This window comes from Bombus vancouverensis, chromosome 16 (assembly GCF_051014615.1).
Source record: "Bombus vancouverensis nearcticus chromosome 16, iyBomVanc1_principal, whole genome shotgun sequence".
Classification (NCBI taxonomy): domain Eukaryota; kingdom Metazoa; phylum Arthropoda; class Insecta; order Hymenoptera; family Apidae; genus Bombus; species Bombus vancouverensis.
In genome coordinates this window covers 3,694,810-3,706,318 of record NC_134926.1, presented here as the reverse complement: position 1 = coordinate 3,706,318, position 11,509 = coordinate 3,694,810, and the positions used below count along the sequence as shown (strand labels likewise).

Sequence of the window (11,509 nt, the reverse complement as noted above, 5' to 3'; positions counted from 1 at the left end):
TCGGACTTAAGACTTAAGAGCAATGTAACGTTTAATGAAAAACGGGTGTACATACATATTTGGTTTCACGCCATTTCACAGAAGAGTTTCGTGATAAATGTCTTGTTTCGACGATAAAGTCTGAAAGAGAAGAGAAAAAAATGGAATATACGTTGCAAGATACTTTCGAAGCTCTAAAAGAAACTCAGGTGGAGCGACAAAAAGAAATAGAAGACACGATGAATGTAATTTCGAACAATTACGAACAAGTCGCTTTGAATAAAGCTTGCAATCCAGAAGATGTAAGAAAAAAGCAACACAAATTGTGTAACAGTTTATTTAATAAAATTATTTTAGAAGAACCAAAAGATTATCCCATTCCTAAAACGTCCGATTTGCACGTTGAAGTCTTAACAGAACTCGAAAAGGAAGTTCAAAATGCTCACCAACTTTTTGAAAAAATGAAGACGCAACTTTCGGATATTAAAAACGATATATCTCAGTTCGTAAAATAATAGAGTATCACTTTGTAATTATTTTGGTTTGACATTCTATAAAATCGTATATATTTGTTTCAGCTTGCAAAACAAAAGAATGGGTTTGGAGAAGATGAAAGAAGCCTACTTAGGTGCAAACGAACTGACGGCCAATACAACCTATAATACGGAACATATTATAGCGAAACGTATGTTTCGAACTATAAAAAAAGACTTGGTATGACAAAAAAATATAAATATCTAAATTTAGTATTTAACGTTTTATCTATAATGAATCTATTATAATTATATATGTGTAAATGCTTAGCATGCAGTAGTAGAAAAGTTGTTCCCAGAAAATCAGAATTTCAAAGAGTTCTTAGGGGTAAGTACAGAATATTTAAAGTCATACAAAAATTTTTATTATTCAAAAGGTAGAACAAATGGGCATAAATTTTCAGGAGTTGACAACGTCGTACACAAGAGGTGGTAATGATCTGTATGTAGATGTTACACCGGAAACTCTGGATTTTGTAAACTTCCTGCTCGAAGCTGACATTATTATGTATCATAGAAATGATAAAACTAAAGTTAGATTAATGGATATGTTATAGGTATATAATATGTACTATAAATTCTATATTTTTAAAATAAGGTTTTATTTTTAATTACTTAAATTTAAGTGCTTAAAGATAGGGAGGTGATAATATTATATGGTAGATAATGATATATGTAATACATAATTGAAAAAAGTGGCCAAATCAAAATTTAAGTTTAATATTTTACATTAAAATTTTTTAATTTTAGAAAAATGTTTTATTCAAGCATTTTTACCACATAAATGGTGCTCTTTCTCTCAATACTCTGACACCTGCTCGTTCCCATTCTTGTCGACCAATCCATAATTCTTGAGCAGATTCTAAACAACTTAGAATTGCTGCTCCTTTCCATGCTGTCATACCAGGATCCATTTCCTTTGGTTGTGTTATGATATCCAATTGTTCTTTGCATTATATGCAAAATATAATATATAGTATCTTTTTTATTTAAAGACAAAACGGCATAGATATATATATATATATATATATATATATACATACCAGCCCTATACATGTAGGGAATTTGAAGAGAAATCCGATTGTGTAGCCACATACCTATACCTTGAAATTTCATACCAGAACCAACAACAAGTACACAACTGTACATTTTTCTTTTCAGATCTTCCGTAGCTATCAAAAATGCAACAGTAATTAAAGTTTATTATATATAATATATATATTACACATTTGATGAGTCAACTGAATATACATACGACAGCGATCGATACTTTGAAGTACAGCATGATCTAATCCTAATAGTTGTTGGGGACCTACTACAAAGTCACGTGGAGCATCCAGATCGCGATTCGATAAGGTCGGTGCTGAATCTACAGCATCTACGACCACTTCTTCTTCCCCTGCTACAGTTGGTGCAGTTGCTTCTTCTTGCATTTCAGATGTTTGCTCAAGATTTTCTTTCATACCTCTTCTCTAAACAGTTAGTAACAAAACTAATGTTCATACTAGAAAAATAAGCACACTCACCTCTCTATGTAAATCTACATACACTCGTTTCTCGCAGGTAATTTTCGTCGTGCGGGTCTTCCGGATCTCCCATTGACCTCTTTTGTATATGTACGCTATGTGTTCCAGTAACTTTAAATAATTCAGGTTGAAATAAACTTAAAGGTGCGACCAAACACTCATCGCCTACTTGTAGAGTGTATTTCTCGGTTTGTTGCTTCGGTTTTCGAACTACAAACGTCTTTTCCTGAGATCCGCATACATTCAAATCAACGTGACAGAAATCTTTCTTTAATTGACTCAAGAGTAACGCGTCTAGCTTATTAGATGGATCGCATGTTTTGTAAGGGAAAGCGCATTTCTGAAGTAGCCAGTAGAATGTCCGAGTGATATCTCCTCCGCCATAATCCATTCGTACTCTAGTATTTCTATGAGAGATTCCATCTTCTACGCAAGAAACTGATGTTTTTTGATCTCCAACATCAACTACACATGCATATCCCAGTCCTGCACCAAATGTAGCTGCCACATGATCCTTTGAAACGTAGTGAAATATTAATTCACCAACAATAGAATACTCTAAGAATAAAAAAAAATATTAGTACCAACTTGTAATAAAAAACATGCTCCAAATCCAATATCACAGAGCATCAGCGTTGTTAATTCTTTTAAATATTGCCTGTTATAAATATCTGGAATTATAAGAACAGCACGATAATGTTTCAAATCTCTTAAAGGAATGTCCATTTTTTCTGTGAGAACATATTCCCAAATCGTTTTTAAATCAGCCATAACAGATCTTAAGCTACCACCAGGACGAGAATGAATGTTAAGTTCACCTCTCCTATATGGAAAGTGAATATTGAAATTATCATCTGGATTCAACGATAATATATCATCTCCAACTACAATGTCTTTATCTGTTTTTATCCATTCGACACTACATGGAGATGATATTTCTGGATTGGATCTGCGATTAAAAGCAGCTATTTGTTGGGGTGGCGTAGCATATCTTCTTCTTCCATCGGATTGCAGACAAGATTGTAATGTATGAGATACTTGTAGACGAGATTCCTCCATTGCTTGTGTCAGCTCTTTTGTCTACTAAAAACAATAAAAAATGAAACATCTTTATAAAAGTGTTATTTGTAAAAAGAACTTACTCGTGGTACAGCTGCTGGTAGCAAACTGTCTTTATATTCTAACCCTCCAACTAAACGTTTTCTGGCAACAGCATTTAGCATTGTACAAGGATTTAAGTCAGATGCTCGTCCCATCCTAAGATACATGGATCCAGGATGAATTATAATGATCGTTTGAGCTTGAATTTGCTGAAACACATTTAAGATAATTGTACAAAAAGTTTCATATTTGAAATATTTATACTACTATGCTGTAAACACATTGCAAATTACCTCTGCACACGATTCTTGAAAAACCGGCATGATTATAACTTTCGTATCACTTTACGCTATGATAGGTTATGTGTATGTTTTGCTATTCGAATTCTTAATTTCTGAGTAAGCCAGATATTAAATATAATTTTATTACTTTTAATTCCACTTATTCATCCCATATAACCACCATAGTAAATTTGCCATGTTCAAAAATATTTATTTTTCCAATAATAAAATTCCACTTCTAATTCATCGAAAATATTCTGTAAATGCTTAAAAATATAGCATATACATATACAACATGCATCATATAACTTGCATTCTCTTTCATACATATATATGTATGCGTACCTTACTATATACGTAAATCATACAAGTGTTGAAGGAAGGATAATTAAATATGAACGTCTCTTTTTTACTCTAATTTTTTTATTATTAATAGCAGTTTTCTATGATGAAAAAGTAAAATTTCTTTGAATGACTATAATTTTATAATTCACAACTAAACTAGTTAGGAAAATGTAGGATAAAGAAGTTATGTGTTTGTTTTTATTAGTACTGATTTTTTTTATAGTATAGTGATATTACGTGCAGGTTAGTCCAGCTAAATGAGATCATGTAAATAATCTGTTTTAGTTATGTTGTATAAAAAGACTTCTTAAAACAAAGTTACATTATTTCAAAGGCCACATGCAACGGTAAAAATAGTTCTTCTTCGTAGCCATTTCTTTTTTTTTACGAAATTTCAAGATCATTACCATTTTTTTTAAATAGAATTATACATGTATTTATTTTTCGATATCCTTGTAGAACGTAAAAGCGTGATATATTATATACTCAATTATAGCGTTAATTATATACTCAATTAAGCGTTAATTATATACTCAAACGACAGGTGAATGAAAAAATCCAAATTTTTCGACTACTAATTTTTTAACTTTTAAGGGCTCGAATGAAAGTTTAGGACGTAAGAGATTAATTAAGATTAGTTTTACCTAAATACTTTTCCTGGTTTTTAAGCTATAAGCAAATTTAAAGTCATCCGATTGATGGCCAATAAAGAAATTTCTTGATCTATAAGGCGAATTCTTCAATTATTCAGGAATTAAACTAAAGTTTTAACTCTCCGAAATCATCTCTATAGGATATTATTACAAATAAAATTATTGTAAAATTACACATCTACACAAATTATTACATAGAAAATCATAAACTCATTTTAAAATTATACAATTATTGTAAATTTGCAAATTGAATTGAATAAAACAATCTTGTTTTGCAAAACATGTAAACATTACTCTGAATTAAGAGCTGTTAGTATTAATTATAAGTATAGAATGAAAAATATACAAAAAGGATATTTTGTATGATTGAATTTATCAGTAGACCACTGATTTTTATACATTTGTAGGAAATTTGAAAGCATATCACTTTACAGAATGTGCATGATATATAAAAATATATGGAATACCCAAAATAAAGTACTTGTTATAATATTTAGTAAATTAAACTATTATTATCTACCTATGATCCCTTTTTTAATCCATATTTATAAAAATATGAATTTACATAAATATCTGTAATCTATTTATCAAAGTGTAGGAAATGATTAGAAGAACTGACATTGTCCTAGTGTAAGGATCAAGATACTCCCTATGGTAAGAAATAAACAAAGGTATCTACCCGTAATTGGTACCCTAAAGAGTCGTGCATACATTTCCAAGGATGACGTGTATAGAAGTATAGTATCAAGATCTTCGCCAGGTGTACTTTGATAAACAAATGGTCGAATGCGCACTTCGTGTCCGATACTTTGAATCATAGAACAAGCAGTTGTTAAACGTGCTGCCTGTTGAAAAATAATAGGGTATCAGTTAAAACTTTCTTTTCTATACTTTGAACTTTAAAATATTTGAAATGCATAATTATCAAATATCAAACTATTCATTCTGATTCTATTTCACATAAGAGTACATAGGAAAAATATAATGTGAAAAATAATTTTTATCAATCTTCTTACTTTTAGGCCATTCGATGGTGAGAAGAAGTATATTAATATCTGATAATTAAAAAAAGAGAATCTGACAAATTCAAAGACATAATATATGACAATAAGTCTTTTAAAGATAAGTGACAAATTTATAATGTTGTTTCGTAAGAAACAGTATGGAACTGATTGACAATGTATTGAATTTTAAAAGTACTCTTCTATAAATAACAAAAAAAAGGAACTCATTATCTTTTCTGCCTGTGATCCTTATATAGAAACAAACGTACCTGGATAAAAGGGACTATCGATATTAGAATCCAAAGAACTACGTTTGTTATTTCAACCCATGTGACAGAATTAGTTTTCATGTCGCTGTTATCATATCGGAGCAACCAAATTGTACCTGCGGCTGCCCATGATAAATTTACAATTGTGTAAATGCATACAGCTGGCCCTAAATCGTTATTAAAATATTTCAATAACTTTTTAAATTCGCTAATCTCCTGTAATATAAGAAATAACAAAAATAATACTGGTTTTTCCATCCTATTTCTTTTTTCTCTCTAATTGTTATTTTTTATTTTTTATCTACTAATTGACATGAATTAAAGGAAACAATTGTATAGAAATCAAGTTACAAACCCTCATCCAATCAATAGGAGCTAAAGTATGATGAAGTAGTTTTTCACGAAGAAAATACAGATGCGCCAGTAAAAGTTGCCCTTGCAAACAGTAACTGGTTATAATTGTTCCTTGAACCATATCATGCCATAATGTGCATACGATTAAAAGTACTTTCATTGTTATTTTTAGTTGATACGGACTGTGCAAACAATAAACTTGGAAGAAGTACAGAATAAAACAATGCTAACAGTATGAATAGAATACTCAAGGATGTATTGAATTAAATATGCTTCAATGGGAAAAAATGTATAGCTTTAATCATCGTTTAAATGATACTAATATTACATTAGGCAACTTACCTGTGTTCTAGCCATTGAAATATAATGCTTCCTCGAGCCATTAACACATTTACTGTAATTAGTGCCATAATTATCCATACAAGACTCAATGCTATGAAAAACCACAATATCCGTACAAGTCTCCTTTGATTTCCACGATTTACAGAATTAGAAGATAGAAGAAATGCTCGTTCCATTAAATTTTGTAACTGTTCGTTTTCTTTAATTCGGAACAGATATACTGTATATATGTATGCAACTAAATGTAAAATACTGGGAACCAGATAACTAAATATAACATTTCCAAAGCAAGTAATTTCTTCTGAATCTTCCTTATTCAAATTGGATGCAAATTGAAATCTCAAAGGCATTGTTTTATAACAAAAACCCCTGTCTCTTCTAGAAAACCAATTACAATTAATAATAGTTATATTAAAAGTATTATATTAAGTGTTATTACCTAAAACATGCCATGTATTGTAGTATATATCCAATGCACATAAATATTGCAACTTGACAAGTATGAAGATTTGCAAAAATACAATAACAAGTGCATCGTTGTGAATCATCATTGCTTATTGGCTTTAAGCCCATTACTCCTAATAATCTCAAATATGGTCTTAATATTTTATGTTTGCAATAATGAAGTACCGCTGATGTATTCAGCATTTCAAAGTCTGGCATTTCTGTGATTTCACCAATCTATCGTAAAATAAAAAGAACATATAACTTACATGTACTAAAAGGGAAAATGCTAAATAGTCTTACTTCTGTACTTTGCATGTGCAAGTTTGACAATCCAGATGGTGTAGATTCCTGAATCGTTCCTGAATGATTTTGCTGTGGAGGATCTTTCCCATTCTTTGATTCGTTATTCGAGTTTACCTATTAACAATGATAATTAGAATATAATTAACATACACACTTTTATTATCAATTTATTATTAACAATGACACTTATTAATTCTATAATATAAGATGGAAAGAATCTGTAATTTGTTCTTTTTAACGATAATTACGTTATAGATAAAATGAATTTTGTAATCCATCAAAAATGGAAAGTAAGAAGTAAATGTGAAATATTATATTATAGATCTAGATTAAATTATAGATCTATAGATAGTGATTTGAATGTAAACAACTAGATCTTCAAAATCAAAATAAACAGTAATTAGCTCTATATAGAAAAATAATTACCTTATGTTTTTATCCAAACAAATATGTCAAGTGTTAATTTCTAAAATTCAAATTCGGCAATAGTCCACGATAAAATCGTGATATTATATATTATATGATAAATATATTTCATAATAAATAGTATATAACTAGTAAAACTAAAAAATTATGGAAAATATAATGTAAAACTTACTAATGTCATTTTTCTCGACAAACGGGCACAGTGCTTTTGAACTTGAAAAGAAAACATTTGTATCGATACTCCGCGTGATTCACCCTAGCGTATAAAATTTATTATATCACTATTTTGAGATGACACTTCACCTCTGTCAAGATATCCATATATACATCGCGTCGAAATAAATTATTTTATTCGTTGTATGGACAACTTCTAGTATGGACTGATAGAGCAAAGGAATCCGAAAAGATAAATGTTTTAGAACAAAATAATAGATTATGTAAAAATATTTTTTATTCTAGAAAAGAATTGCCTAACATTTAACAAATTAAATACAATGATAGATATTAATATTTTCTTTTAGATAAATTTCCTGCTGGTCTTAGTAGATGTTTATATTCCTTTTCATGTCTCTTCACCAGTAATTTTCTTCGCTTTGTCTGTTTCTGTAAATAAATATATATATATATATATGGATATAAGAATATACATGTTATATACATTGTATATGTCAGGTATAACGTTTATAACATATATGTACCTTCTCAATAGAGAAAGTCATTTCCCTGTTACCACGTGAACTAGAAATTTTAAGACCCTCATTTTCATTTCTTCTCAATCTTTCTCCTAAAGTAGCTCTAAAACAATTAATCAAAATGATGGTAACAATAAAAAAGATACCAAAATAAATTCGTAGAAGTAGATTTACGTGTTGATATTTCTCAAGTCTCTATATATATAACAATACGCACTTGCTTTGTTTCTTTGCCACTGGTTTTGCATCTTTAAATTCAACATCCTCTTTGATTTCATAGAATTGAGGTTCATTCTGAATACGTTCGTTATTATCTGTCACACTTTCATCATTCTCTTGCATTTGTCTTTCGTTCTTTTTTATCAACCGGTATTGATTTTTCATTTCTTTAACCCATTGTTTCTCATCTTCTGAACTACTATCATCATGAATAAAGCTTTCATCTGAACTATTATCTGAAAGTATAAGTCTCATTATCAAGTTAATTCAACATATATATATATATATATATATATATACAAATATTTGTACAACCATGATGTTCGTCTCCCATTGGATCAATTTCCGCCTCTTCTTCCATTTCTTTTTCAGCCTTGGCTTTTAACTTCTTTGCTTTACTCTTACTAAGTTGTGAGATAACGGGATTTAACAACGTATACTCTGCCGAATTTTTATCCACTTGAAAATCTGGATTAGTAAACAGTTGTTTGAAACGTTCATCTGTTAGAAGATTGGAAGAAATATTTTTCTTTTTCTTCGCATTTGTTTCGTCATCCATTAACTTTAATGCAAGTTCTTTATTTACACTCGGCATTTTTTGAATCTACAAATATATATAAATATAGATGAAAAATGTATGATATTCCGTAGATAACGTTATAGAATAATAAAATATTTAATACCTGTACTCTACTACCGCGAGTTTCTTCCACTTTTTGCTGAATTTTCTTTTTCTTATATTGTTCAAATTCAAATGGTTTCATTACATCTCTTGCTTTCTTATACAATCGAATATCCATAAAGTAGCCATGCATATAAGCTCTAAGAAGATTAGTGCCTTTCAAGTGCGAAAGGCTTAATTCTTCTAACTCTTTTTCAGTTACAAATTTATAATCATCATAAATGATATCGTAATTTAATTCTTCTAGTTCTTCAGTCAGATTATCCAGAAAACTACACCAATGGGGAGCTGGGCCAAGGGAAGGAATGTAAAACGTTTGCATTTTCGTATTTTCGTTGGCAATTAAAACCATTCCAGTGTTTGGTATAACACACATATCATTAAAATCGTGCTGGGCTTCTATGGATGTGTACAATTTACCCTGTAAAACGTTTTTCCAAAGTATTCAAAGATGTTTGCAATTATTATTCATCTTTCTCATCCACCGACTCATAAATTTTACTCACATTATTCTTTTCCCATATTTTCACAATAGAACTATCCATAGAATAAACCATATCCATTGTTTGATGGAATTCAATATTTTTAATAGGCAACCCATACATGTGATCTTTGACCAAAAATGGCTTACTGGAACGAATATCATATAATAATATTTGACCAGTCAATGTACCTACTCCAAGTGTTAAACCTCCTTGATATCTTAAACTAGTAACCGCAGGAACTTTTTCTAATCTACATAATAATAAAGTAAATGCCATAAGTGAAAATATCAAGAACTTGCCAGTAGATTGCATTACAGTATACTATCATACTTATTATCTTCTCCAACACAATGTAAAGCACAGTCCAAACTACCAACTTTATTTCTAACTCGAGGGTCCCACACTTCTACTTTTCCCTCTTCTGTTCCAACAGTAAGAAGATGATGAACAGGATTTATTTCACATTTATTTATGGATGGTGCCTCTGTCAAGAAAGACTGCAAAAATTGTCCTCTTTCAAGATTTATTCTGTAAATCTCGCTACTGTAACATAATGCAAGCTAATGAAAGTAAATTTTGACTATTTAAGATCTTAAATAAAGATTACAGTGTTGAGAAGAATGTGCACCAAACCTATCTCCCACGACAAAAAGATCACAAGATGGATAATGATATTTTATATCCCTTCCAAAACGAGGTACTCTAATTACATAATATTTTCCATAAGCAACATGGAACTCTATGCCTCTGTCATAGCGTAGAAATACCAGCTGAAAGGTAAAGAATGATAAATTCAATTACCGGATAATTAATACATGGATAATACATGATTAATATAAATACATTTACATACTTTGCTATAATCATCTGATAATATGTCAAAAGCAGCAACTTCAGAGTCAAAACATCTTTCAAATTTTAAAGATAAATTCTTTACATCAAAGCATTTTACACGTGGCTTATATATACCTGTCGCAAATATATATTGCCCATCATTTGATATTTTGATTGAAGTACTAACACCAGGCATATCAAAATCTTGTATAAGTTCGATTCGACGCCGAATATCTATCAAAATGATATTGTGATTTACATATAATATTTATATTTTATCACTATATAACAGGTAATAGGTTTATGTAAAGTTCACTTACCAACATTTTTCTTCAATAAGCTACGTCTTTTACGTTCCGATAACCACTAACGTAAATTAAATTAGTACTATTAAAATGTATAGAACGATATTTGATATAACAAATAAATATTTACCTCTGGAAGAGACTTCCCAGCGCTTAGATTATATATCTTCACATCATTCGGGCAAGATACTTGCATTTTGGAAAGACAGATATATATGACGATATTAAAATATATCAAATTTGTAATTCATATTGTTCATAATTAATTAAAAATCAAAACCTCAGAACACGTGCCGAAACTCTCTTACAAATTCAAGAGATCATAAACTCATGTATGTATAACGTTTACATAAATACTTAGCACGTAAGTTAGTTATATGTATGTATATACTTTAAACAGAGAGGTCGCCACGATATCTTTGTTATGTATAAGTGTGAAAACTATTAAAGCGAATACCAATTAACGAACTTGCAATTAAAAAGCACTTCCATTGCTATTTTGTCGATAAAAAAAAAATTATTTAAAAGTATGTAAGATCAGAGTTTGAAAAGTCGATAGGATACAATAATATGTATGAATATAGTATGGTGCATTCGAGTAAAAAACGAAAATTTTTCTTTTAAATGATGAAAGTACCAGAAATGATGAAACAAAAATGTATAATTTAATCCTCAAATGGTATTGTTGGATTATATATTACAATAATTTACGTCACATTACTGAAATTT

At 29.8% G+C, this 11,509-nt stretch overlaps 3 protein-coding genes across 4 annotated transcripts; 1 reads left to right on the top strand and 2 right to left on the bottom strand.

Annotated features, from left to right (window-relative positions):
• Positions 1–140: 140 nt before the first annotated feature.
• On the top strand, positions 141–3,684 carry LOC117163134 (uncharacterized). 2 transcript variants are annotated; one of them, XR_013060276.1, is made up of 6 exons: positions 141–481; positions 558–693; positions 784–840; positions 917–1,069; positions 1,674–1,991; positions 2,076–3,684. XR_013060276.1 is itself a non-coding variant. In XM_033345187.2 (4 exons), the coding sequence occupies exons 1-4, from the start codon at positions 141–143 to the stop codon at positions 1,067–1,069; spliced, it is 687 nt and encodes a 228-aa protein (XP_033201078.1). In that variant the 3' UTR covers positions 1,070–1,267. The 2 variants fall into 2 exon arrangements, 1 of the variants encoding a protein (XP_033201078.1); XM_033345187.2 differs by lacking the exons at positions 1,674–1,991; positions 2,076–3,684 and having other exon boundaries at positions 917–1,267.
• Arp8 (Actin-related protein 8) lies at positions 1,202–3,573 on the bottom strand. The gene is made up of 7 exons (XM_033345176.2): positions 3,433–3,573; positions 3,181–3,348; positions 2,627–3,118; positions 2,061–2,552; positions 1,768–1,984; positions 1,556–1,684; positions 1,202–1,458 (listed from the first exon to the last, which is right to left on the bottom strand). Exons 1-7 carry the CDS (start codon positions 3,460–3,462, stop codon positions 1,286–1,288), a joined length of 1,701 nt encoding a protein of 566 aa, XP_033201067.1. The 5' UTR covers positions 3,463–3,573; the 3' UTR covers positions 1,202–1,285.
• A 1,273-nt stretch (positions 3,685–4,957) lies between the features above and the next one.
• Positions 4,958–11,269, bottom strand: l(2)34Fd (nucleolar protein 10 lethal (2) 34Fd). Its single transcript, XM_033345195.2, has 16 exons — positions 10,911–11,269; positions 10,796–10,841; positions 10,495–10,709; positions 10,275–10,411; positions 9,972–10,184; positions 9,663–9,891; positions 9,158–9,577; positions 8,790–9,078; positions 8,473–8,710; positions 8,262–8,358; positions 7,135–7,251; positions 6,827–7,068; positions 6,388–6,765; positions 6,047–6,227; positions 5,692–5,907; positions 4,958–5,263 (listed from the first exon to the last, which is right to left on the bottom strand). Exons 1-16 carry the CDS (start codon positions 10,974–10,976, stop codon positions 5,024–5,026), a joined length of 3,324 nt encoding a protein of 1,107 aa, XP_033201086.1. The 5' UTR covers positions 10,977–11,269; the 3' UTR covers positions 4,958–5,023.
• Positions 11,270–11,509: the final 240 nt, after the last annotated feature.